General features: G+C 43.2%; 2 protein-coding genes and 1 long non-coding RNA gene across 5 annotated transcripts in view; 1 reads left to right on the forward strand and 2 right to left on the reverse strand.

The window, feature by feature from the left end:
* WIPF3 (WAS/WASL interacting protein family member 3) overlaps positions 1 to 10,926 on the forward strand; it is a 40,004-nt gene extending 29,078 nt beyond the window's left edge. Inside the window, 7 exon segments of the mRNA XM_055803784.1 lie at positions 432 to 560; positions 2,057 to 2,310; positions 2,312 to 2,434; positions 2,437 to 2,767; positions 4,372 to 4,518; positions 5,207 to 5,308; positions 6,242 to 10,926. Of these exon segments, the coding sequence (XP_055659759.1) occupies positions 432 to 560; positions 2,057 to 2,310; positions 2,312 to 2,434; positions 2,437 to 2,767; positions 4,372 to 4,518; positions 5,207 to 5,308; positions 6,242 to 6,282 (1,127 nt within the window). The 3' untranslated portion in view covers positions 6,283 to 10,926.
* On the reverse strand, positions 835 to 2,784 carry LOC129784450 (uncharacterized). The gene is made up of 2 exons (XR_008747194.1): positions 2,647 to 2,784; positions 835 to 1,939 (listed from the first exon to the last, which is right to left on the reverse strand). It is a non-coding gene; the product is annotated as an uncharacterized LOC129784450 (long non-coding RNA).
* Positions 10,927 to 11,647: 721 nt separating the features above from the next.
* SCRN1 (secernin 1) overlaps positions 11,648 to 25,740 on the reverse strand; it is a 38,262-nt gene continuing 24,169 nt past the window's right edge. For all 3 annotated transcript variants that reach the window (XM_055803786.1, XM_027777205.2, XM_055803787.1), the window contains 6 exons: positions 21,662 to 21,864; positions 18,532 to 18,726; positions 16,664 to 16,829; positions 13,988 to 14,168; positions 12,227 to 12,386; positions 11,648 to 11,955 (listed from right to left, as the gene is read on the reverse strand). In XM_055803786.1, the coding sequence (XP_055659761.1) occupies positions 12,228 to 12,386; positions 13,988 to 14,168; positions 16,664 to 16,829; positions 18,532 to 18,726; positions 21,662 to 21,864 (904 nt within the window). In that variant the 3' untranslated portion in view covers positions 11,648 to 11,955; position 12,227. The remainder of the gene's footprint in view (positions 11,956 to 12,226; positions 12,387 to 13,987; positions 14,169 to 16,663; positions 16,830 to 18,531; positions 18,727 to 21,661; positions 21,865 to 25,740) is intronic.

Genomic DNA, 25,740 nt, shown 5'->3' on the forward strand with positions numbered 1-25,740 from the left:
GCATTCCTTGTCCAGAAAACGAAATAAATCACAAATTATGTAACCCTTGAGAGTTTCCTAATGAAATAATTGTTTAAGTGGGAATTGTTGGCTCTGGCAGCAGAATTTTTCTTTACTAGACGAAAAAAAACCAAAAAAAAATGCCAAAAAAAATCTGGAAGCGTAAATTTAATGTTGTCTAACAGAACTTCTTGTTGGTGTCATTATTGATGTGAGATTAAAAGGCACCAGAGAGTGCTGCGCTCAGAGATGTGGGTCAGGGAATAATGGCAGTTTACTGTACATCGCAGCAGTAATTTTCCTTACTGAGCATGCTTAAAGAGGGAAAAGCCTGGTCTTGGCTCTGTTTGTTGGTGCCAAGTCTTAGCAGTCGGAGGGTAAGGATAACATGACTTTCTGATATACCCTGGTTTTTTGGTTCTTTTTAACAGAACCCAAAGGAACTGACAGAGATGGAGTTAATCCGGTCACTAATAAAGGCGGCTCTCAGCAGCCTCTGGGAGGTTTATTTGCTGGTGGCTTTCCTGTTCTCAGACCGGCAGGCCAGAGAGACATGGCAGGTAGGGGCTTCGTCTGTATGAAGAATAGCCGGGGGGAACTGTGATTTGGGATGAAAGCACTTTGGGGTTAGCTTTAGTGATTGATTTTTATTGGGGTTTTGGTGGTTTTTCTTCTGAATCTGTAGTTCATCATATGGCCATGGAGGGCTCAATTAATAATGTGCTTGAAATCATCTTTCTCGATCTCACGTGTCTGATCCTCTAAAGTGTAAATAACAAGCTATCCCTATTCTAGGTAGGAAAGAGATTGAACAGATTGTACAGTTTTAATGGAGACTTTTTACATTAGTTTAATGAGAACTTTTAATCGTGCCTTGAATAGAGTATTGAAATCTGAGCTTATCAGCTTCAGCATAAACGGCAAAGAAGTCGTATTTCCTTCCCTCCATTAGCATGTATTTCTATGGTATTGTAGGCTCGTGTGTTCAAGGTTCATATTTAAGAGTTTTGCCATCATTTATAAAGTACGGCTTTGATCCAGCAAGGTTATTTATTGACCTGAAAAAGGTTATTGTTGCATCACAAAGAGAGGAGGAAGGTGTGGGGGGGGGCCCTACCACTGCTTTCACCTCCAGAAGTGCCAGCATCAACGAGGGGTGACTTTTAGAGTCACAGCAGTGACCTCTGACGCTCTTGGGCAGCTGGTGCCTGCTCAGGCAGCACAGAGCAAAGCAGGCATTTGCAGGGAAAGACAGAGCTTGGCTCTGCCTGCAGGGTTTGGGTTTTTTCCCTGGAAGGCAAGCCTGCAATGCAAGCACTGTTTGTCACAGGGCTTCCTCATGGAGCTTCAGCTGCAGTAGGCTGCTTTGAGTTGTTCTTAGAACTATGGCCATGCCTATCAGACTGTGTGAATATTGAATGAGATGCCTTCTGTGACATCTTGCTTTGTGAAAAATCTTTGACATTTATTCAGGAAAACACATTTTGTAAAGGTCAGTAGTCTTTGGGCATTTGCTGTTGAAAAGGAAACATGTCTTCTGGCAAGCCTTTGAAGCACTAGTCTTAAGAACTTGGCTTTTATTCATGGGACTGCAATTTCTGTGACATTTGTGTGAATTTTTAAATCTTAAGCAAGTACTTAACTTCAAGGATGCAAGTTTGGTGCATGTCTCAGGTTCTTCGAGACCTTTTCACGTAGACTCTTGGTTTCTCCAGGAAGGCTCCCTGATGTTCAGCGGGCTGTGCTAGGCACGTGAGGCTGGTATGAAAGGCCCTGGCCCGCTGCAGAGAAGCACCTTCTCCTTAAACGGTTCCGTTTTGCAGAAACCGAGGAACAGGGAGGGGAGCAGGGTCTCTCAGCAGGTCATCCTGTAACCAGGCAGAGTCCCCGGCGCCCAGGGGAGCCCGCCGCCTCCTAAGCATCGTTACACCGGGGCAGCCTGTTGGACGCGAGATGGTTTGGGTGACCACTGGGGAGGGGGAGATGACAAGCTTGCTCTTCGCACTGTGAGGAGAGGGAGCGGAATCCTGTCTGACATGCGGTGCCTGTTTTGCAGGTGGGAGGACCGGGCAGCTTGCTGGGGTCCGAGCAGCCGCTCCCAAGCCCTCCGCCGCACCCAGCAGCAGCGCCGCAAAGCCGAGCAGTAACGCGCCGCACCCCGCCGACGGACCGAGGGCAGCTGCCCCGCCGGAGCCCCCCGGCACCGCCCGGGCCGGCCCCGGCCCCGGCCCCGGCCCCGGCCGGCCCAGCCTGCCCGCTCCCCCGCCCCCGCCCCCCGCTGCCAGCAAACCTTCCCTCACTTTCCCCCCGCCCCCCCCCTCTCCCCCCTCCAGCCGAGCGCCCTGCCAAGGGGGGGTCCCCCAGCGCTGCTCCTCCGCTCCCCCCTCCTCAGGCTGACAAGCTCACCAAGTTTCAAGCGGGCGCTCCCCCCCCCGCCCCCCCCCTCCCCCTCCCCTGCCCCTCGTGCCCCCCTGCGGGTTCCCTCCATCGGAAGGGAGGGACTGCCCCCCCCCCCACCCCGCCCCCCCCCCGCCCCCTCCCCAGCCACTCCCGCACCCCCAGAGCTCCAACAGGCTCTCCTTCCCACCCTCCCCCGCCTTCAGCAGCGCTGACGTGCCGCCCCCGCTGCCCCCCAAGTCTCCCCACCTGCTGTCGCAGCTCCATAAGCCCAGCAGCATTCAGTCGCTGCCGCTCCCTCCCACCCCCGGCCTGCCGCAGCCCCCCGCCCTGGCGGAGCCCAGGAAGAGGAGACCCTGCCGGGGCGCAGGTGAGAGCAGGGCGCCCCAGGGGAGGCTGTGTCTCCCTCTGGCTAGCGGGGAGACCCCACGGGGAGCGGGAGGGCTGGGGGAGCGGGGATGAAGAGCGCAGGCAGCAGGAGGGCGAGGGCCCTCACGGGAGGAATACCTGTAGCTCGCACGGTGTGTAACGCACACGCGAGGCATCAGGCGCTCGGCACTGGGCGTGCTGTGCTCATCCGTGATTCTTGGAAGCAACGTGCTGCCCAGTGAAAGCGGTGTCTCGGGCGCGCTGGGCTGCTGCTTGCTTCTGTGTTGGCACTGGCGCGTCTCCAGCAGCGCAGCGATGGAGCTCGGGAGCGGTCTCCCAACAGCGGCAGGTACGGCAGCAGATACGCCACCGCGTCTGCCAGACCTGCAGCTGCTGGAGTGCCAGCCCACCCGTGGCATCCCTCAGCTGCTGTAGCCCAGTGCTCTGGAGCAGTACTGGCAACGGCTGGGAAACATCACAGGAGAGAATAGGACGAAGATGGGGCAGCTACAGCCGCAGATGAGCAAAGGCAAATAGGGTTGCAGCCCTCCGCTCTTCAACAAGGACAAGCAGCCAGTGCCCCCCGTCATCAAGTGGTAGGGCCAAAGGTTTCCATGACTGCTTGGGAAGTGGGGGACAGGGCCATCAGCCAGTGGTGCCTTGAGCAGATTGTAGAAAGAATTTTATTAGAATTCTCTGATATAATGAAGATCATTACCAGAAAAAAAAAAAAAAAAAAAAGCCAAGCCAAAACCAGAACCCAAATGAGCCCAGATCTGTGTGGGTTTGAGAAATGGAGACAGCTCACTTAATCAGGAACATCTAAGAGAATGTTCCGTACCCTGTATTTTAGCAGCCGTGTCAAGAGGAAGATTACTGGTTCCCTTTGACAGCCATGGGAAAGGCCGCGTAAGTGCAACAGATCAGGTGCTTCGTGATGGTGATTAATGCTGCTCAGGAACTGTCTGATGAACTGTTAGTTCATCAAGATGCCTGTTTCACATGGTGGTTCAACTTTTGAGGTTTCCCCAAACCAGCCTGCCTTTCTCACGGTTATCTAGCGGGGGAAGCAGTTTTGAGAGGCTCCTGACTTGGAGGCCCTGGGCTCGTCCCCCTTACCCAGTTCTTGTGGTAGGTCTACCCACACGATGTAAGCTTCGACAGCTCTTGCAACTCCTCAGTGAAATGCACAAGAATAATGATAATTCCACTGCATAGCTGCCAAAGTATCAGGAAATTGATTTCTTTCAGATATACCATCTAGTGTGGTTGGTTTGGGCGTATTTTTTTTTTCCTTAAAGAAACTCTTGTTCTTGCGAAAATGGAAGGATAGCCTTCCCCTCCAGACTGGGACAAACCCGTACTTTAGAATATCAGACTTCCTCTAGAACAGCGAGCCCCAGCCAACTCCAACAGAGCCTTCTAAATTTAATACTTAGTGCTATAAATCCATGATCAGGCTTGACAAACAGCAGCTGTGAATGTGTGTGTTTGCCCCCCAAAACCGTATTCCTTCGACGCTCCCTCCGCTTTTGTGCAAAGCTTACTGTCGGGTTGGGTAAGTCACGATGATGTTTATGTACTGGTCTGCTGCTTCTTTTCAAGGAACTGGTGCTGGGAAGCTAGTCACACCTCCGCAGCCACCAGCAAGATCACCAACAACTGAACTTACGAGCAAGTCTGGAGCCTCAGCCTGGGCTACGGCTCATGACCCCTACCCACCACTGAAAAATGGAAATATGCACATCATTGGTAAGATCACCTAAATTAGGTCTCTTTAATAACTTTAGTACAAAAGCCTGTGCGTGTCTCAGACCTCAGAAACTCATTTGAGATTTTCTCATGGCAGTAACAGGGTACTATAACTAGACCCATTAGAAACATTTTTATACAACCTTTAATACAATGAGATAAAATCATGGCTTTTTCACAAATGTTTTGGATCACCCAGTAGACAAGACAAGCATGCACTACCTGCAAAATTATTTAGGATTGTGAGAAGTTGCTGTAGTGTGCTTATATTACTATTCTTAAAACCAGTTCATGAGCATTTAGTAGCTTCAATCCTGTAGAGCAAAGACTGCTAAGAATTTTGTGGCCTGATGAAACGGCCATTCATTCTTGCTTATACTTAAATGGCTTGAAACCCACTGAGGAATACCTCCATCAACCCAGTATCGATGCAGAAAACAGGAACGGCAGCCAGAAGCTTAACTTCAGTTAGTAACAGGCAGTGTTTGCAATTAAGGCAGAAAACCTGGATGGCTCACAGAAGTACTCAAGATTTCATTATATGGAATGAGCCACTATCAATTCCAGGGGGAAAAAAAAATATGAGTCAGCATTTTTAATTGAAACTATTTGTGGTAACTGTTTATTTACTTATTTTTAAAGTATCTCTCCAACAGCAACTAATGTTTATTTCCCTAAAATTTCTCAGATGACTTTGAATCTAAATTTACTTTCCATTCTGTGGAAGATTTCCCCCCGCCTGATGAATTCAAGCCATTTCAGAAAATATATCCCAGCAAGATAGCTAGAGGTAAGTGCGTAAATATAAGATGATCTGATGATTACCCAATGGGATTGAAAATAAGGACTGAAAATAAAGAACAGAAACCACTATTAACATGAAGAACTGGGCTGTTAGCAGAGGCACTGAGAGGAATGGGATTTGTTACAGCGGTTAACAGGGACCGAAGACACAATGAAAAGCACTTAATTGCTTTGAAGTCTTAGTAGCTAAAAATAAAATAATGTGGCTTGACATGCAGTCTGTGTTCTTTAGACTGCTGAATTTGCGAAGCCCTTGACGTTAACAACGGTGATGTCACATTAACAGACTTAGGCAGCTAGTGGCTTGAGTTTTGTGTTCATGAACTTGTGAAATCACAAAAGAAGGTGACTCAATCCATGTCTCCCATCACGTCTTTTGATCTAAATCCTATGCACAGTGTTTTTACACACCTGAATAACAATGAATGACTTAGTACCTGAACCTTGCCAGGAAAGTAATGAATGATTGAACCTTGCTTTTTTTCTGCCTCCACCTTAACTGAGACACTGGGTACCAGGTCACTGTTGGCAGAGCAGAAGTTCACCTCTCCAGCTTTGAAAAACTGGTAGTAGAAGGTGCTGAAAGATCTCATGGCCATACTCTGATTTTCATATAACTCAGTCTTTTCTGTATTATTAGATCAACTATTTATCTCCACGTTTTCATGAATTTTTTTGTTTCCATGCCAAGGTACTTTGCATGACGTTTCACAGCAGCCTTAGTCATTCTAAATCATCTGCTGTACGATCTGATCAAAGACTTTTTACCGGAGGGCTACAGAGCATAAGCAATATGTATATGTGGATCAGTTCAAGGGCGGGAGATAAATGCACGATCCCTGCTGCAGAACTGCATCCAAAATCCATATAAAAAAATATGTCTACCTCCTCTGATTAAACCTGTCCTGTCTATTTACAGATCCCTCTAAAAATCCTCCGTTAAGAACACATGTGAGATAAGAAGAGTCTCCTGGTGCTCTGGATTAGTATTAAAAAAGAACAACACCAAGATACTATACAAAACAGAAGGGGTCCCCATTACGGTGATAATGACTATATTTGAATTGCAAATGCTGCAACGTTAACATTTCTATAAACTGGAAAAGTGACATAAACGATACTTTTTGAACTGGCCTACATACTACAGGAATGTTAGTAGAGGCTTTTAAATTATTGTATATAGGTGGGGGTTTTTAAGCAAAGCAGCATAAAATTTAAATTCTTTGTAGTGTTGAAACAATTCTCATTCTCATCGTGCTGACAGATGTTACCTCAGAATACTTTTCGCATTGTGTGCCTGTAGTTAATTTTCCCCCTTCTGTCATAATTTTTAAATATTTTGGAAATTCTCCAGTTCAGACATTTTTCAAAGAACTATCAAACCCCAACATGCTACCTTTAGTGTCTGTGTATGTTTCTTCACTACTTCTACCCTGCCTGTCCTCAGATTGCAGCAGAACGTCACTTTCACGAACAGATGGGCCCACAATCCTTTTCTCATCAAGCGTGAAGGGGAAAGAGATGACAAGGAGCTGTGGCTGCTGTTGAGCCTACCTCCTGCTGCTTACAGATCGTACAGGATCTGAAGAAGCCCAGCTGGATTGGGCAGTCACGGACTCGACAAAGATGACAGAACTTTTCCAAACTGGAGGACAAGACAGTTGTTCTACTGTAAGAAAAAACGGGAGTGTGTGAATACACATGCCAGAAGGTACCTACGTAAGGGCACACGTGCTGTTTCTTCTAGCTGGCAAAGTGGGTATTTACCATTTGTGTGACAGATTGTTTTTACCCAGCAATGAGGAGGCCTTTGGACGACGGGTTAAACACCCATGTTTTAAACAGGCAACTAGAGCTACTGTTGTTAGCCCGTAATGTGGTGAACAGTGAGGCTCCATTGTCCAAAATACACCAAATGGAACAAGCAGTCTACAAAGTGGACTCCCTCTATAAATAGAGTTAGTTGATAAAAGTAAGAACAGTGGACAAGACTTGAGCTTCTGCTTTTAATATGCAGCCTGGGCTAAGGTCTTTGGATCACAGATGTTCAGCTCTGGTCACAAGATGTCCATTTCCAGCAAGAATTACCTTTATTCTTGTGCATTTCAGTGCATTAAGGGAAGTGGTGTCAGCAGGCTGAGGGAGGTGATCCTTCCCTGCTGCTCAGCGCTGGCGAGGCCACACCTGGGGTGCTGTGTCCAGTGCTGGGCTCCCCATGGACGTGCCGGAGGGAGTCCAGCAAAGGTCCACTGAGATGGTGCAGGGACTGGAGCGTCTCTCCTGTGAGGCAGGGCTGCGAGCTGGGACTGTTCAGCCTGGAGAAGAGAAGGCTCAGGGGGGTCTCACCGATGTGTGTCAACACCTGAAGGGAGGGTGCAATGAGGATGGAGCCAGGCTCTCTTCAGTGGCGCCCAGTGACGTGACCAATGGCAACGGGCACAAAAATGAAACACAGGAGGCTCGGTCTGAACTTCAGGAAACACTTTTCCACTGTGAAAAGTGACCAAGCACTGGCACAGTGGAACGCTGTGGAGTCTGACTCTACTTAGATATGAAAAAGCCGCTGGATGTAGGTGGCCCTGCTTAATCCAGGGGGTCGGATCAGATGACTTCCAGCCACCCCTTCCAACTTTAACCGGTCTTTGATTCCCCTTCTTACAGCTTTCCTGGGTTCCTGCACTTGGGTCACAACAACCCTGCGCAATGCTACAGGCCTGGGGCAGAGTGGCCGGAAGGCTGCCCAGCAGTGTGCCCGGGTGGCCAAGAGCATCCTGGCTTGGATCCAAAATAGCGTGGCCAGCAGGACCAGGGCAGCGACCGTCCCCCTGTAAGGCACTGGTGAGGCCGCCCCTTGAACAGTGTGTGCAGGTTTGGGCCCCTCACTGCAAGACAGACCCTGAGGTGGGAGCGTGTCCAGGGAAGGGCAGCGAAGCTGGTGACGGGTCTGGAGCACAAGGCGCATGAGGAGCAGCTGAGGGAACTGGGGGTGTTTAGCCTGGAGAACAGGAGGCTCAGGGGGGACCTTATCGCTCTCTACAGCCACCTGAAAGGAAGTTTTAGTAAGCCAGGGTGTCAGTCTCTGCTGCCAGGCGAGAAGCAGATAGGACAAGAGGGAACAGCCTCAAGTTGCACCGGGGGAGGTTCAGGTTGGCTATTAAGAAAAATGTCTTCCCTGAAAGGGCTGTCAAGCCCTGGAACGGGCTGCACAGGGCAGCGGTGGAGTCACCATCCCTGGAGGTATTTAAAGACCTGTAGGTGTGGCACTTAATGACATGGTTTAGGTTAACCATTGGAACTGATGACCTTCAAGGTCTTTTCCAACCTAAGCAATTCTGATTCACCAGCTTGAACAGGGCAGTGGTGTTCTGGGGCGAGCCTGGTGCTAACAGCCAAGCTATTTACAGTTACAGCATTACCTTACATAATGGCCATAAACTCCCCTCAGCTGCAGCTGCAATGACATTTCAGATCACAGGTGAAGATCTTTCCCCACGGTTATGCCTTTGAACAAAACTTTTGGAAAATACAGCTAACTGCATCTTCACGCATTGCTACTTTTCTCTTGGTTCTTGCAATAGTTCAGTTACGGGGCAACTCCTACTCCCACACACATGCTCATGGTGTGGAGGTGGTGCAAGACTGAGCAGCTCTTCATCTGTAGGACTAAGAAAGCATCATTAGTCTTTTTCCAGCCTATTATGACGCCTTGCTGTATGTCACGTGAAAAGGAAAAAAATAAAATAGTGATGCTTTGACCAGTACTTACTGCAATTCTTATACTTGATAAATATGCATGAATATATTAATAAGCAGGGGTCAGCATATACATGCTTCTCAAACAACTGGAAAAGTTTAATACTGCTTTGAATAATATTTTGTTATAGTGCTATTAAAGGTGACTTACTGTTGGTTCTCATTTGCTCTGGAACTTGTGTATTGCTCTGTAATAAGTACCTTCATACCGATTTTAAAACTACTTAATGCCAGACTACCTTCCAGAAGATATCTAAAGGAGAAAAAAAATTTACTCCTGTTTTTGTTACGATTAGGGGTATTTTAGAAGCAAACACCATCTTTCGAGGATCACATCAGAAAGACTGTGCATATTTGCAAGCATCGGTGAGATGTTATTTCCCTATATACTGGATTGTTGTTCAAGATCCATTGACGCTTCTGAGGTTGCTATGACGTGGGGATAAGAGAGAATCGCACTGGCTGTCTCCCAGTGGCAGCTGTCCCATTAGTCCCACTATGTCCTTCCACTGAACCACAGACGTGCGCAAGACCACTGGAAGCTTTAAGGCCATGGGGGTGCTCTGGTTTCTAAAACGGGTAGGACTAGTCGTTGCACTCAAACATGTTGCTGTAGCGCAGTATTTTATTTATTTTTTTTTTCCAAAAACGCACTGCCCAGCTGAAGTAAAAGCAACATAGTATTATAAAACTACTACCTGGATCACTGTGCTCAAAACAATTTATTAGTTGTGTCATATAAGCAGTTTCAAATAAGGACATAAATTTGCATCGGATAACTGCAAATGTTGGTTTCTTCTTTCTTAAAAAACAGGCAAACACGACATATGTTTTTAGCAGGAACACCCTCTTCTCTCATCTTGCCTCCCTCCCAACTCTCAAAGCTTAGAGATCAGAGCTGTGCAGAAGAGCTATGTGAAGTGGTATATCCTAATTTTAGCCCTCTGGATGGGGCAATCATTTTACCCCTGTTCTCCCCTGGCTCGCAAATATCCACTTACTCCTACTGGGATACAAAGCGCTCAGCAAGCAACAGCTCACAGGAGCAGTTTTGAAGTTCAACCCTGTGCGTTAAGTGTACTCTGATCAGAAGTACTTTCATTCAAAGTACCCTTTCCTTCATAAAGTGCATTTCTTGGGAAACCCATTTACTTCAGTTGTGGGTGGCTGGCCAAAGCACACTGCTCTTTCAACTGGCTTCATCCAGCACAGCACCCTCTGAAATGTGCTCCTTGCAGTCCCTATCCTGGCTAGGTAGAGAGAAGCTAAGTTTTAGGGTTTACTTGCCTATTTTCTCCTTCCCTTGTCTCCAGTTTCAGAACACCTAGACACAGGAGCCGTTCTTGCAATAGAGAGCATGGGAGGAGCATATTGTGAAGGGGAAGATTATTAGGTAGGCCATAAGAGAAAATATCTTCACTCTTGTTTTCTGTAAGTGAAAAGGCCCAAACATTTTCTTGTCTAATTGCCAGTTGTCATATAAGGCAATACCAAAGTAATGAGTCTGAATGGAACAATTTCATAAAAAAAAATAATTCTGAGAATGCACTGTGCCAATACGGCAAAGACTGTTCGCTAATGCACAACACTTTACCATTTCAGTTTGGGGTGTTGCTGCCTTTAAGGAGCTTTTATTTCCTCAATACCAAAGTCCACGGTTCCTCACCTTCCCCTTCCCTGAACAGTGAAGGATTTTAACTCCATATGCTAACTTCCACTTAAGGACATGGGTTTCTTGTCTGAACCTCCTGTTAAAAAAACCAAACACAACCACCTTCTAACGACACAGGAAGCAGTGTTTACTGGTTTGATTCTTAAAATGTTTGCCCTACCTCACTTCTACAAGAAGAACACACATGAAAAGCAGGTCTGTCTGTAGGACTGTCAAGGAAGGGAAGCATGCTGCAGCACTGCACTTAATACAAGGAAGCGCAAGACAGCCATTTCCAAGCCTAACCAGTTGGATTGCCACTCCCACCAGTAACTCACTGGTACTTAGTGGATTCATCAGCCACGTACACTCACATGCCACTGAGATTACTAGGAACTTTTCAGCTGTACAAAGACAGAAAGATGGAGAATAGCCAGGTACTGATCAATGTCCTGCATCTATTCCCTCAAAAAATTCCAAACGTATATAAATACGGCACCTTATTAATTGCATCTCGAGAACCAATAGGTTATGTATAGATGCCTTAGGCATCCAGGTCGGCTCTGCATTTTAGTACTCGGTACAAAAGCGGCAGCCAGGTGCATTACAAACACAAGCTACCCTAAACTGGGTGCAGGTGAAGACAAAAACTTAACCCGGGGGAGCTAATTCTGGGAATTTGTACAAGCATCGTGACAGGTGCTGAGTTACCATAACCAGATGTGCCCATACAAGGCCAGTACAGCAAGGTCAAGAACCAGGACTTACCTTCCTGCCCCCTCAGAACTGGGATTTCAACTCTACCGTTCTTTGTATGAATTAGCAAAAAGAGAAAAATGCACGTCAGCTTTGCTGCAAGCCTAGTCCTGAGCAACAGAGGAAAAAACATCGCTTTTAATAACGATATGGCAGTTAGCCCGATGAAGTTAATCTTTGCTTTAATTGGTTGCCCAACATACACATTTAAACATTCTGTACTAAATTAGCCAGCATGCACACAGTAATTGGACCAGTCAGTGACTTCCTCCTTTCACTATATACATACACAAACAGGAACACCACAAGATTGGACAAAGGAAAGCAATTTGTTAACCAGATACAGCTAGCAAGTAACATTTTTTTTCCTCTATACATTTTTTTCCTGCAAATTCACCAGTGTGAAGACTTTCTTTCAAGGCTTGAAGAACTTTGCAGTCTTCCAGTGAAAAGGCTAACAACAGCCACCATAGCTGAAATGAGATAAAAGTAGTTTAAAGTCCATTCCAAGCAAGAGCAAAATTGAAAAAAAAAATTGCCTGAAAGGTAGCATAGGGAAAAGGGACTTGGGAGACAATCCAAGCAGACGCACTGAGGTAGAAAGGTGGCTTTGGACCCGATTCTGAACACCCTTAGCTTAGTGTTAAAGACAAGGAGAAGGATCAGAATCGGATCCAACATTTCACGTTCACCGATACCTGCTACCAGAAACTCAGTATCTAAAGAATTGAAGTGTTTGCTTACTTTATTTGAAGAACTTTAGTTCTGTGTCAACACAGTCATAGAAAAGATCCACTACTTCAGCAGGATCCAGAACCTCTGTACGAGTAAGGATATCTTCCATTGCTTCTAAGCCTTGTTTTTCAAGGTCTAACATAATCCTCATCAGTTTCTGGCCTTTATCCTGAAGGCATGAAGCAACCAAACTCAATTAACCAGCAAACAGGCTCATTAAAGCATTTTACTATTCTCTTGTGTTTGGGAGATCTTTTGAAGTATGTTTAAAAATGAGAAAGCCTTTCTCAGTACAAACTATTTCTGTTAATAGTTTTTGGGATGGTCAAAAGCTAAAAGGAACAGTGCTGGACACTTTATGCATTAAGAAAAATAACAAAGAAGGAGGTGCTAAGTTTAAAGCGCAGAAGGATGATGGAGTAAAAAAAAATAGAGGAAAATGGTATAAGACTTGTACACATGATAAAAAAGTAAAGCAATTGAAGCCTGTAAACCCACAAACAACTATATGAGAAGACTGGAAGCCCCAAGGACTGGACAGATCATGGTATGTACACGTGTATTCCCCTCAGATCATCACCTGCAAGATCATGATTAGATCTGAAATGATGTGTAACTCCACATCCCAGGGAAAGCTTTGTGCACCGTTCTAACTTACTGCTCTTCATGTTTCTGGGCAGGAAATTCACTCCTGAAGGTGGTGTCATTTTGTTTCATCCATATGTTATTTAAAGTCTCGTTTGTTTTTGGGGTTTTTTTTTTCTAATGGAGAAGTGCTGTTTGTTCTGCTTGCAGCCTTCCAAATGGAACTCCAGGAAAAAGGCATTTAGAAAGAGTGATGGTTCTGACCCTTGCAGGATTTATACCAGCATTTGTGCAGAAGGAGTAGAGCACCTATGAGAAGGTTTAGGTTCTCAGGTGGACAGGTGTTATTAGCACGAAGCCTGGCTAGAAACCACCTTTCCTTTTCTACCAGAACTTTTGGTGTCACAATGCTATGGGAGCCAGCTGCACATTGAGTCAGCATTAGCTCAGTGGCCACAGATTTTTAATTAAACTATTCCAAGGGATTAAAAAAAAAAAAAAAAAAATCACATCTAGCCAAAACTGCATTTAAATAAAGTTTGTACTAGCTAAGATTATCATGGTTTCCTTAATCACTAATGGCTAAGTCCAAATGCTGTTATGGTCTTAGCAAGACTCCAATTAGGTTTCACACTGGAAGGTTTTCAGCCCTCAGGTACCTGTTGCATGGCATTGGAAACTGTCCTTTCTTCTTGCATGGCAGTTTCAGTTAATTTTTACAAGTTAACAGAAATGCATTAAATTGAGACTTGCAAAACTGTCATGTGCGAATTATTCCTTCAAGAAAAAGACCCTCAAACTATGTAGTTCTTAATTCAGCATATAATTTAAATTACAGCGTTCCTGCCATCATCCTATCGTGTAATTCTGATACCATGTAGCATTAGCATCCAGTGTTCAATAATCACTTTAAACGACTACATACACAACAAGGATTGAACAAGCTCATCAGCTTGTCAGCTTGACTTTTCACTTTGTAAAAGAAACTGCGCAGAGCAACACTCTCAGGATAACTGAAAAAAAAACTACACAGAATAGTTTGTCCTTCAGAGGGCATCATTCTTCAAGATAAACTTGCAAGGATTCTAAGAATATTCAGAGAACGTTTTCCAGTGAGTGAATTTGAAGTATATGGATTTAGGAATCTACATTTACTTCTTTAATTCCAGGTCTCACAACTCTTACCTGATCATTCTCAAGGAGAGATCGAGCCCATTCATGTGCCTTGTACAATTCATGCCTGCGATCAGGTTTCTCCTGGAATCGAGGTATCTTTTTAGCAGGATCATCATTGCCAAAAGAGGGAGACTGTACTTTTGGTACTAATTTTACATCATCAACAAAAATAAAGGGTTTAAATATGGACCTGAAAGAAATGAGAATTACTGCTTGCAATAAAAAGAGAGATTTTTATATACGTTATTGAAATGTTCACCAAGCTATTTTAAAACAACATATACAGAACAGCATGGATAATTCATCTACACTAGACACAGAGTAACTTAGAGAGTTGGTACTGGTCACAAGCAAAATAAATCTACGTGCTTCAAAAGAATTGGGTTTGCCAATTACTGTAAAACTTGATTATCCCTTTCTACCTACAGGCTTCTCTGGTCTCTGTCCTGGTTTCAACTGGGATAGATTTAATAATCTTCTTAGTAGCTGGTGCAGCGCTGTGTTTTGAATTTACTATGAGAGTAACACTGTTAACACAGTGATGTTTCAGTTGTTGCTAAGTCGTGCTTACGCTGAAGTCAAGGACTTTTCGGTTTCGCGTGCTCTGCCAGTGAGAGCTGCACAAGAAGCCGGGAGGGAGCAGGGCCAGGACAGCTGACCTGAACTGGCCAAAGGGATATTCCATACCATAAAATGTTATGCTCAGTATATAAACTGGGGGGAGTTGACTGGGAGCTGCCAATTGCTGCTTGGGGACCGGCTGGGCGTCAGTCAGTGTGTGGTGAGCAATTGTATTGTGCATCACTTTTCTTTCTTGGGTTTTATTTCTCTCTCCTTTTCATTACAGGCGTTATTATATTTTACTTTATTTCAATTATTAAATTGTTTTTATCTCAACCCACGGGTTTTACCTTTTTCCAATTCTCCCCATCCCACTGGGGGGAGGATAGCGAGTGAGCAGTTGTGTGGTACTTAGTCGCAAGCTGGGGTTAAACCATGACAGCCTCCCTCATGCTAATTCTGACACTTATTTGGAAAAGTAGCACTGTATTTTCCTCTCCAAGTTTTTTAATGAAATCTCAGCGTTCAGCCTCACACCATTTCTTTTCTTCTCTGTTCACCACGCTATCTTTTCTTCTCTTCCCAGATTTTCATTAAAATCCCAAACACACGCTTGTGTGGAGCAGGGAAGATTAAAGATTACATACCTTGCTCAATATCAGAAGATTTGGCATATAACCAGCAGCACTTTAGAATTTTATGTCAGGGGCCAGGGTGGGGTGGGGGTAGGGCAGAGACATAGCTATCAATACTGTGACACTCCTCAAACTACTTCAACACTCAGTTTGGATCTAAATTCCAGAGAGGGAGAAAGAGAGAGACAGCAAAACCCCAACGATCCAGGACTTTAATTCATGACAGTCTGAGAGCAGGCATTGGCAAGTGCACGGAGAAACTGCCTGCCTTCCCTCCAGATGCACAGCAAAACAGCACCCTGCGCTCTGCAGTGAAGCAGCTGCCAGAGATGCAAGACTTCTGCAGAACTGGCCGAATAACCCCTGCCTGCATACGGTCAGCAGGTTCCTTGCTACTACCTCTTCCGTCACTGTCACAAAGCCTTGCTGACCAAGTTTATGTGACTCACCAGGTGCACTTAAAATTATGCGCTTTTTAAATGCATTAGAGTATAAAGTAACGCAAGAAAGGCCTTTGCATTGTTTTTCTTTCTTACAGCTAGTCTCTCCACCTTTCAAAAGGATAGAAACCCCACCAAAACAACTGGACGCCTTGCTCCTTTCTGTCTCAAACGATTTGCATCAAGTCAAAGAAAAGTTTTGGTAAGCAAGCTCACACTTCTTAGTAACCCTGGAAGTCTGAGTTGCATAATGCAAGGTGGGTGGAAAGTCCCTTTGGCACAGATGTCTAGAGCCCTCGGTAGAACCTCATGCTTACTACCACTCTTCTTACAGGAACGACTGTCAGCTGTTCAAGGGCACCCTTTTCTCCTCCCCATGACCTGTCTACCCCAACACAAGTGGCAGACCTCCCGAATAACTGCAAGTGGTTTAATTTCTTAGGTTTTAAACAGAATCCACCTGAAATTCACAGATAATTCGTTAGTTCTTTGATGATCTGGCCCATGGCCCTTATCTCCTTGGCTGAAGCTACAGAAGACCTCATTTAAACCAAATGGAAATTGTCCCTCCAATAAAAAACAAACATACTTGGGATACCTAGGATTTGCAGATGTTTTGCTCTGTTAGCATTTTGCTGTCATACAGGGCTACCTAGAGGACACACCCCCTCCTTGCTAGTTATACACTTTATTTGTTTCAGTTCTGCACCCACCTGTCCAAAAGAAGTGACAAAAATGGTCCACAAACTCATACCTCAACAGGAACCCCCTGGAAGGCAACTACGCTTGAGTAGTAGTTCCTGGGTCCTCCCTAAACTGCGTTTACTCTAGCAGCTCTGAATTTATGCAAAGTACCAGATGGGGCCTTTCAGCCCAGTGTTGGCCGTTTAGAATTGCAGTGAGATGCAGTTCAGTACCACAGGACTGTCAGATTGCGTACCAACAACTATTGATTTTATTTCTGGTTACATTCGGGTAGCAGCATTTGTTTAGTATCTATCAACCCATCATCTGCTCTGCACCCAGGGAACCCCAGTGCTGTGGCTTACCTTGAAGGGTCTGGTGTGCCAGTGAAGTAATGAACACAGGGAAAACTAGGGTCCTGAGGCAGAACAGACACTATGCTAGCTGTAGTAAGGAAAGATTCAGAGTCCACACAGACACCACTATCCTTGTCACGCAGGACATCAATCATAGCTTGTGCAGAAACGTCACCTATATGAAGGGGTGGGGTGGGGTGGGGTGTGTGTTCAAAAAACAAAACCAAAAACAAAAACAAAACAAAACAGTCCTGAGTGTTCTATGGCTTGGACCCCAGGTAAGGATTTTAGCCTGAACAAGCTTTAGCCTAATACGACCAGTGACACTCAACATGGGCGTGTCACAAATCCCAGTTAATGGTTGCTATTTAAACGATACAAACCCAGAATGAACTTGCCTAGAGAGTAAAAGAGAACATTAAGAAGCATTAATTAGGCATTGCAATTGCTAGGTAGGGAGAAATGTCATTAAAAAGATATTTTTCAGGAAGAAGGCCATCACGTCTGTAATACTGCTTTACCAATCACTACGAACAGACTGCTTACATACACCACCCGCTTTCCTCTAAGCAGCGACCTCTACCCAAGCCCAGGCAGAATGGGAGCACCCTTATCTCCCACTTCTCATCTATTTCCATGAGCTCTCAGTCAAAATTTTGACTCATCTTGACTTCACGGGGCGTTAACAGCAACAGACCTAGACACTGAGATTTTTCTCCAAACCAGTATGTACAAGAACCCCCTGTTCTCATTCTATTCCTGCCTGTGTCCTTATCACAGCTTGTTCCCCACAGCATCTCCGTGTTTTCTTGCATTACCCCTTTGGCAGGTAGGAAGGACTTCTTCCCCAGCAACTTCTCAAACCCTGCATGACTCACCCTTTCGTGCATGGATGCCTCAATACACCAGCAGACATGGAATGACCCAGCAGTCCGCAGGATTTGCAGCCACAGCCATCTGTCTGTAAGGGCCCTCAGGCTTTTTAGTACAATAATCCAGGTTTATTAAGATCTTTTACCTATGGTCCTTCAGAGTTACTGCATCTGCCTCAGACACAAACACCCTGTAATTCCATAGCCTTAAGCAGGAACTCTGCATTGCAATATTTCACCTCTACGCTCTCCTTGACATTTGCCAACATGTGAAAATGTTAACAATCTAGTAAATTCACATCTGTAGTACAAGGCTTTTCATAAAAAGATAACATACCATTTTTTACACATGAAAGAGCAGATGCATGTCAGCCATGCGCTGCTGCAGGCTGATAATTTCAGGGTGCTTTTGGCCAGCTGCAGTGAACTGAAGTCATTAATAAATTTTGGTCTGGAAATAAACCCTTCCTTTGACTGAGGGGAATTGGCACATAGTCTGTTCCAGTAACTTTGTTCTGCTCCACAATGAAAAAGGAACTTCAGTTTGCAACTGACTAGCATCGCTTTTCCTTAAACGACGATCTTAATTCCTTCCCCAAAAGCCTAAGCAAACCTCCCAAAACGTAGAATCCACTGAACTCAAGTTTTGATACGTGAGGCCTTTTTTCTTTTTTTGTAATACTATTATTTTAGTATTAGGTAGGGCCACTATAATTACACCAGAGCACAAAAAGGTAGTGGCACATCATGCACATCAGAACACCACCAAAGAAAATTATTTTATAATTGCAATCCTGTTTTAAAACCTTAAACCTGAGGGGGACATTAAGGGCTTCATTCTAAATTGCGGCAAGTTTAGGGACAGTCTTCACTTCTGCTCTGCCTTTCCACACAGTTTACACGTAAGGTTATTCTCAGTCACACGTAGTTGTGGATGGAATGCCCAAAAGGAAGCAGTAATGACTAAAAATCCCACTGCACACAGAGAGGTGGTTCAACACTTACCACCTTGTTTTTCTAGGCTCTCCCTGCCAGAACAGCAGGCTAAATGGTCATCAGCAAGAGAGAACACTTCAGAAAAATTGAAGTCTGAGTCTCCATTCCACCAGCCTTGACTTCTCACGTAATTCCTTAGTTCAGGATGCTCAGCATCAATTTTTGTAGTTAATGAAAGCTGATTGCAAATGCATTTCACCCCCTCTGTAGAGAAAGCCACATATTGAAAGAGCATTAATATTTTTCTGGGAGAAGCTGAAAGGTCAACGTAATTTCAATTAGGAAATAAATTAAGCCATTGGTTAGGATGTACATTTAGCAGGACAGCACTACACATACACGGAATTACCAGTCAACGCACGCTGCAGAGCTCAGTTCTCCGTGCCCTACTTAGATATTTACACTGCCTTGCGATTAATAGTGGCATTTAGTCAGAATACCGGTTTCACAATCTGTACCTCACACGCTCTGACCATGAAGTAATAGTGGTCTCCAAATGCCAAGGGCACTCACCTAATCTCTTCTCCAACAGTGTATTCCACTGCCACAACACAGCTTGAGGTCTGACTTGATTTCAAAATATCTTTCAGCAAAGCTGCATTTAGTGTAATGAACTTTCTCTGCCCTCCCAAAACTGAAAATTTAATTTGGAAAATGTTTTAAAAGCTTATCAATTGCTTTAAGCTTCCCAGTTGAGAAATAATGTTACTGTAAGCAGCAAGATAGGCTTAAATTAAACTTAGTTTTTAATCTTGAATTTTAAAATGGCATGAAGTAAAAAGAAAGTGTAAGTAGCCTTCAAAGAATATGAAAGGGTTCTTTAATTTGCTTTTCTCAAAAATACCGCAGTGCTTATATCCATATATCTACAGCATGACTAACAGTGACTGCTAGAGATACTCCTCTGAGAGAATAAAGCGATGCATTGGAAGCCAGAGAAAGAGCTGATAAGTAAATCTGTAAACTAAAATAAACCCAGATTCTGGAATTTGACACAATCTTTTTTTTAAATAGGAACCAAAGCAGTATTTGTGAAAGTTATTAATACTGCCTTCCACAAAAGCTTGATTGCTTTTGTAATGCCTCATGCATGCAATTTAAATAATGAGTAACAACTTATAGTAGGAAGTTCTGTGCATCAGTCTCAGAAAAGTCACTGTCATTCAGTTCTGACTTACACTAGTGTCACTGACAGCTTGTTCTGATTCACACTTTCCAACAGCATATTCAGGGAATTTTCTTGACTTGAGTGACAGAAATATTTGTGGTTTTGTCAAGCTAGGCAAGCCACTCCTTAGAAGCTCTCAAAATATTACATTTAGTAACTCACTTAAAATAGTATTTCATGGGTTTGATCCCCCTCAAAAAATGAAAATTTATCAAGTAAATTTTTTCCACTCAGACTGAAGAACAGTCATAGGAAGGATGTAAAAGCATTTGTCCTTAAATTAACGTCAAAGAGCTGCTCGATAAATATTCACTAGAAGCTTTACAGAACTGCAGTAGCAATATTATAAACAGAACTCCTCTGAGGACACTCAGGAAAAAAAAATGCCTTCGCACTGCAGAATGACACATTTTCCCTGTTTTAGCAGCATTTGTGCATTCATTCGAAAGCTTAAGAGGCACACTTACGGTTGCAAAAAAGAACCCCCTGAACAAAGTATGAAATACAGAGTTCTTAGATAGCCAGCAGCCCTTACTCCCGGCAGCCTCAGCAGGCTGCAGGAGATGGAAACTACTTATCTGCAGCTCACAGGGATCTCCTGAAGAGAAACGCACTGGTAAAAATCAGAACAGATCTGCAGTATCATTTCAAAAAGCCGCAAGCAGCAGATGAAGGCAACAGTTTATTTGCTGGGAAGAAGCACATGAAGGCTGTCTATTGCTGATGCAGCTAGAAAGGCTACGCAAAAAAACCCCCACTATTCTTCCAATACCAGCCAGGTAGATCAGCAGAAGGCAGGCTGCCACTACATAACCCCAGGAACCTCAGCAGCCAGCTGCTTTTCAGAATTCGTGTATCAGGACAGCATTACCAGCGTCCCCTCCTCTATGTCTGGTATCTGTGCTAGAAGACTTCCTCCATCTTGTAGGTATCCTTAAAATGCAAGGTTTGCTTGGGAAAACACCATCCCTGCTAAGGTAAGCTGCTTCACATTCCATGGCAGGAGCCGACAACAGGCCATCACACACCATTACACAGCCTGGTGTTATTTCTTTGCTTTGATATTTTCAACAAAGTTAAGCCTCCCTCCTCCCAGTATCTGCTATCTCCTACCTTTCAGCGAAGGGAAAATGAAAAGAGAATTGAATGGATCTGTCATATCTCAAAGCACGGATGATAAAAATGCTCTTTATCTGAATTTTTAATTCATTCAAATGTAAGTTTTAAAAAGCTCTACCCTTATGAAAATAAGAATCTTTTCAAACCTAAAATCAACTGAGAATATACTAAATATATGCCTTAGACAATGATATTGTATTAAGGCAACACGTATTTGCCAGCCAAGTTTTAAATACGTTCAGCCACCAAGCCGGTGAAATCTAGATGTTAATTTGGCAGCTCTGGCTTCACACATATAGAAGAAGAAACCATCTACAAGTTTTAAGAGCAGAAAAGTATTGTTTTGCACTATCAAATAAGAAATGGGGATATAACGGGTCTATATCGGAGTAAAGCAAGCAGCAATAGGCCATTCAAAAAAAAAAAAAAAAGAGCCCTTTTCTCAAAGTATCAATGCTTCTCCTTCCCTCTTAGTATTTTAGAGTTTTAAGTAACAATTTGGGCATAAATTTGATCAAAAAGACACTTGACGCATTCCAAACGGTAAGTAAAGCTGGGAAAATACAACACCTAAAGATAAAAATTTAAGCAAGAAGATTATTACATAGCTTATGTATACAGGTAACAAGTCTCCAGCTTCACAGAAAATGGTAAGGTACGTTAGCCAATGCAAATCAGCATTTAAAAAAGTAAGAGGTGTACAAATACAGAAGAAGGTTAAAAATCAATGATTTAGTCAAACACTTGCATAAATTGCTCATTTAAACTTAGTGACTTTAAGACCAATTCTTCCAAGACAATTATTTACAGCTATTTATAATAACAGAGGTTTGCTATGAGCGATAAACTGACCTGTGACTTTTTCTGCTGCCCAGTACTTTCCAGAAGTCTCCAGTATCCAGGCTTCATTTCTGTCCACAATCAAAAATGCACTTTGGAAAGTATGGCATGAATTTCCATCTTCATAATAATTTCCACCTTGTCCATGCTCTTCCAACAGAGCAACTATTACGTCCAATGCTTCCTTAGCTGTTGCACCTCTCTCTAGGCCAAGTCTGTAAGAAAATGGTTAAACAGATATTCAGACAGGCACGTAACAGTGAGGTCTCCGCAAGTTATTAATTTTAAATATCAGCACTGATCTGTGTACCAGTGTCAGATATGCCGTGTAAGAATTCTTGCTTTAAGGAGTTGCTGGAATTACAGGATGAGGTATTCAATTATTTAACTTGTTTCAAGTCTTTATTTTCTACACTGGTTCTTTAGTCTCAAGCCTAATATAGCTGGGTCTTAGTTCTAAAAAAAAAAAAAAAAAAGGCTGATTACCAACCAAGGGCCTCAGCTGCACTGCAAACCTGTAAACATGCAATGCTCTATTTATCCCACTCCCTTCAGACAGACAGAATAAATGTGAAGGCCCATTTGAAAAGTTTTTTTTAAAGAAAGAGCTGTATGCAAGTTCTGTACAGAAGAATGAGAAATTGCAAATTAATATTACCAGAGATCAAAAAAGGGAAGGAGTCCTCAGTATTACAATCTCTACAACTTCCCTTTCCCAGTGCTCCGATATTTAACTGGCCATGGAAGCTAGACATATGTTACCCTTTGATGCATATTGCGCACTGTAAACAGACGCATTTCTGCACAGCCACTTTTCAGTGTTCCTGCAGAGGCTTCTCCAAAAAAAGTTTAATGATTAAACACCAGATACAGCTTTTGTTTGAACTAAGACTAACCATATGTCTAAAAGAACATGCTTTTTAAAAGGGAGTTTGAGCAAAGCAAGGGTATTTTTGGGAAAAGTAAACTGAAGCACAAGAATGGGTTTTACAAAGCTGTAGGGTAACGACTGTATCCTGCCTTGAGTAGGTGGGATGAAATAATCCCTTGAGACAGTTTACGTCCCTAACCAAAATAACAAAAGCAGTAACCAGAAGAGTCCAAATCAGACCTGCAAACACTTCCACTGGTTCCAAAATGCAGTTACTGGTAATGAGGAAATGCAGTATTTCAAACAACAGTATATCCATGCCTCCATCCTTTGGGAGAGTTACCTGGATCAGTCCAAAATGTCTCTTTGTGATGTCACCTCAATATTTTCCTCTGTGTTTATCTTTCTCTAATAGCTCTATGGAAAAAGTAATTCTGGCTGGTGAACAGGTCTAAGAAATTATTCTTTTTAATTTTAAGTACTATGCTAACCTTTTCCATTTCCCTGCAAATCACATGACAAGAAAACACTACTTTGTTTCTTCCTGAAAAACTACAGTACACAAATCAGGTCCTGATAACTTGGAATACAAATTTATTGATTTAAATACTTTTCAACCTGATTTCTGCACTACACCTCCTTTGTTCAATGGCTGGCCACTCTTAGCCTTGGTTTAGGCTGAATTATTAAAAGCAGTGTTTTCACCTCCCTCAGCAGCATTTATCTACCACTTAGTGACAAAGGAAAGCCAACTAGAATTTTAGGTCCTAACTTACAGTGACTATTTCTCTCCCATCATCTTCCTTCTTTGCATTTATAAAGTCCTTCTCTCTCATCTTGTTTCTTGTATTAGCTGAAACTTGTCTTGTATTGTTCTCTCCGTTCGTAGTCCCTATGCATTTATGTTATTCATTCTTTTCACCACTGGTGCCATTGCTTTTTCAGAGCAATACAGAGATGCCAGTCTTAGCATATACCATAGATATCATTTAAAACTCTGTCCAAAAAGCACGTCTTAATTCATTCCCTAAGAGCAACTCCATTGAATGGGCTGACAACTACATTGGTGACCATATAGTCACTAGATTCTGTGATAATCTGCTCCCTTCTCTCCAGTTTATGACCAAAAGCATTAGGTTATTATTAGATCAAAACTTAGCAATAAACATAACATCACACTAAAACTTTTAATAACGTCTCCCTGAAATTTTCCTTTCGAGATGGTTATAGTCTGGCTTTCTCTGTCAAAACTACAGCAGAGATTCAGGCTGAATAAATATCTTTTGGATTATTTTTTTTTGCAAATGGCTCCAAAGTTACACTTCCTTCCATGTAACAAAAAGGCTCTGGTTTTGTTTGGGTGCTCCTATCTATCAGTCAACAAGGGACAGCAAAACCCAAAGAAAACAAAGCAGCCCATCCTACACAACAAACACTCAGCTCATCTCCACAGAACCTTAGCACTTGCCAGTTAGCTCTGCATCAGTGTCCTGGGTAACTGCAGCATCTCTCTCCTACTAACACATTTCAGAGTACCCTTCAAGGTGAGCTAGAAGAAAAAATTTAAGTATTTACATCCCCAGATGAGATCATGAATTATTCATTAAGAAAATTTCAGTGACTTAGTACAATCCACTGCCTCACTACCTCCAATAAGCTATCACAGTGTCAAAACATTATCTTTTCAACTTCACCTATCAATTACAGATGCAGACTTTCCAAATGAAGTAACTGGCATACATGATGATGACATTCTACTTCATTCAGTTTTGATGTTTCCTTAGGGAAAGAAATTAGTAAACAAATTAATACCATTTTAAAGAGCATTCTTGACTCCCTACCAAGATTGGCATCTCTATTTGGCTCTGAGAATGTGATTGCACCAGCAATAAAAAGAATGAAGAAATAATATAAACACATAGGGATTAAAAACTAAGACAACAATGCAAAAATAAAGGTGTATTTTACAGATTTCTTCATACATACCTTTTGTATGATAATGCTGTCCTGTTCCAATTGTATCAGCATAAGCAAAACAGTACACCATGTCTTCATATAAGTGTATTCTCTAAGCAAACAGGTGCTTCATAGAGGCAACCGTGCCTCAAAAAAGAAACCTCCAGAACCCCCAAAACCACACTAGGAAGAATATCTGAAGAAAACTCTGATAATACAAATCCGTAGATGTCTGTCTTAATCCTCAGATACAACAGTATACTAGGTAACACACTGTTTTCCAGTCATTATGCCAACAGCCAGTTACTAAACAAGCTATAAACTTTCTGAAATACATCTTCACTGATGCCCATTTGTGATCTTTATTGAAAAAATGCTTTGCCTATGAGGTTGCAGGATGAATTTTCAATTTTCCATTTCAACAAGAAAACATGCTGCCTTCAGAATTACACTATTCTGCTGAAAGATGCCTCTGGCCTGTTTAACACCACATGCTCTCACACCTACAGCCTTTGCCCATGTTGGCTGGACTTTAAATTCTAACTGAAAAGTGACAATACCAGATGAGTTCAAAGAGAGGAAGTCTCCTCTGCGGAAGAAGAATCACTTTAAAAGAATGTAGAAGCAAACTCTTAGGGGAGCCTGAGCATTCAAGCAAAATTTGATTCTACTACCTGGATGCCATTCCTGGGTTGACAACTCTTATGCCTGCTCCTAAGAACATGTTTCAGAGTATAAAGCTTTCAGTTTCTTTTCCAAGCTGCCAGTCATATGTGCACACAGAGTGTCGGTCTTCATCCTTCAGCTAAGATCTGACGCATGCAGATGTCCAGCATATACATAGGTGTGAGAAAAACGAGGCCGGTACAGGTGTGCATTCCTTAATTAGGCTTAAAACACTTCAGTTTATTTTTATTCCAATAAATCCATGCAGATGGGTAAAAAGAGGCACAGCTTGTGCCAGCTGCTTCATTGCAGCCTATATGATTGATTTTGTACTTGGTGGCTCCCTGTTCTATGAGGTGATCCAGAACAGGTTAAGTTTACTGTAACTGGCCAAGTTTCACAGTAAGAGAAAGAATCACTGTGGCTGGAACAAGAGGCAGAAGGTAGTCTGCAACACATCTCTAGTTCTCCTTGCCTGAAGAGCTTTCTGCGTTCAAGTTACCAACAATTTCTTCCGCAGGTAAGAAGGAAGAGGGGGAGGATAATATCTACAGGTGATGATCACTCGTAGTTCATGACCAGTTTCTCCTTATTTGGT

This window comes from Falco peregrinus, chromosome 5, assembly GCF_023634155.1.
Source record: "Falco peregrinus isolate bFalPer1 chromosome 5, bFalPer1.pri, whole genome shotgun sequence".
Taxonomy (NCBI): Eukaryota; Metazoa; Chordata; class Aves; order Falconiformes; family Falconidae; genus Falco; species Falco peregrinus.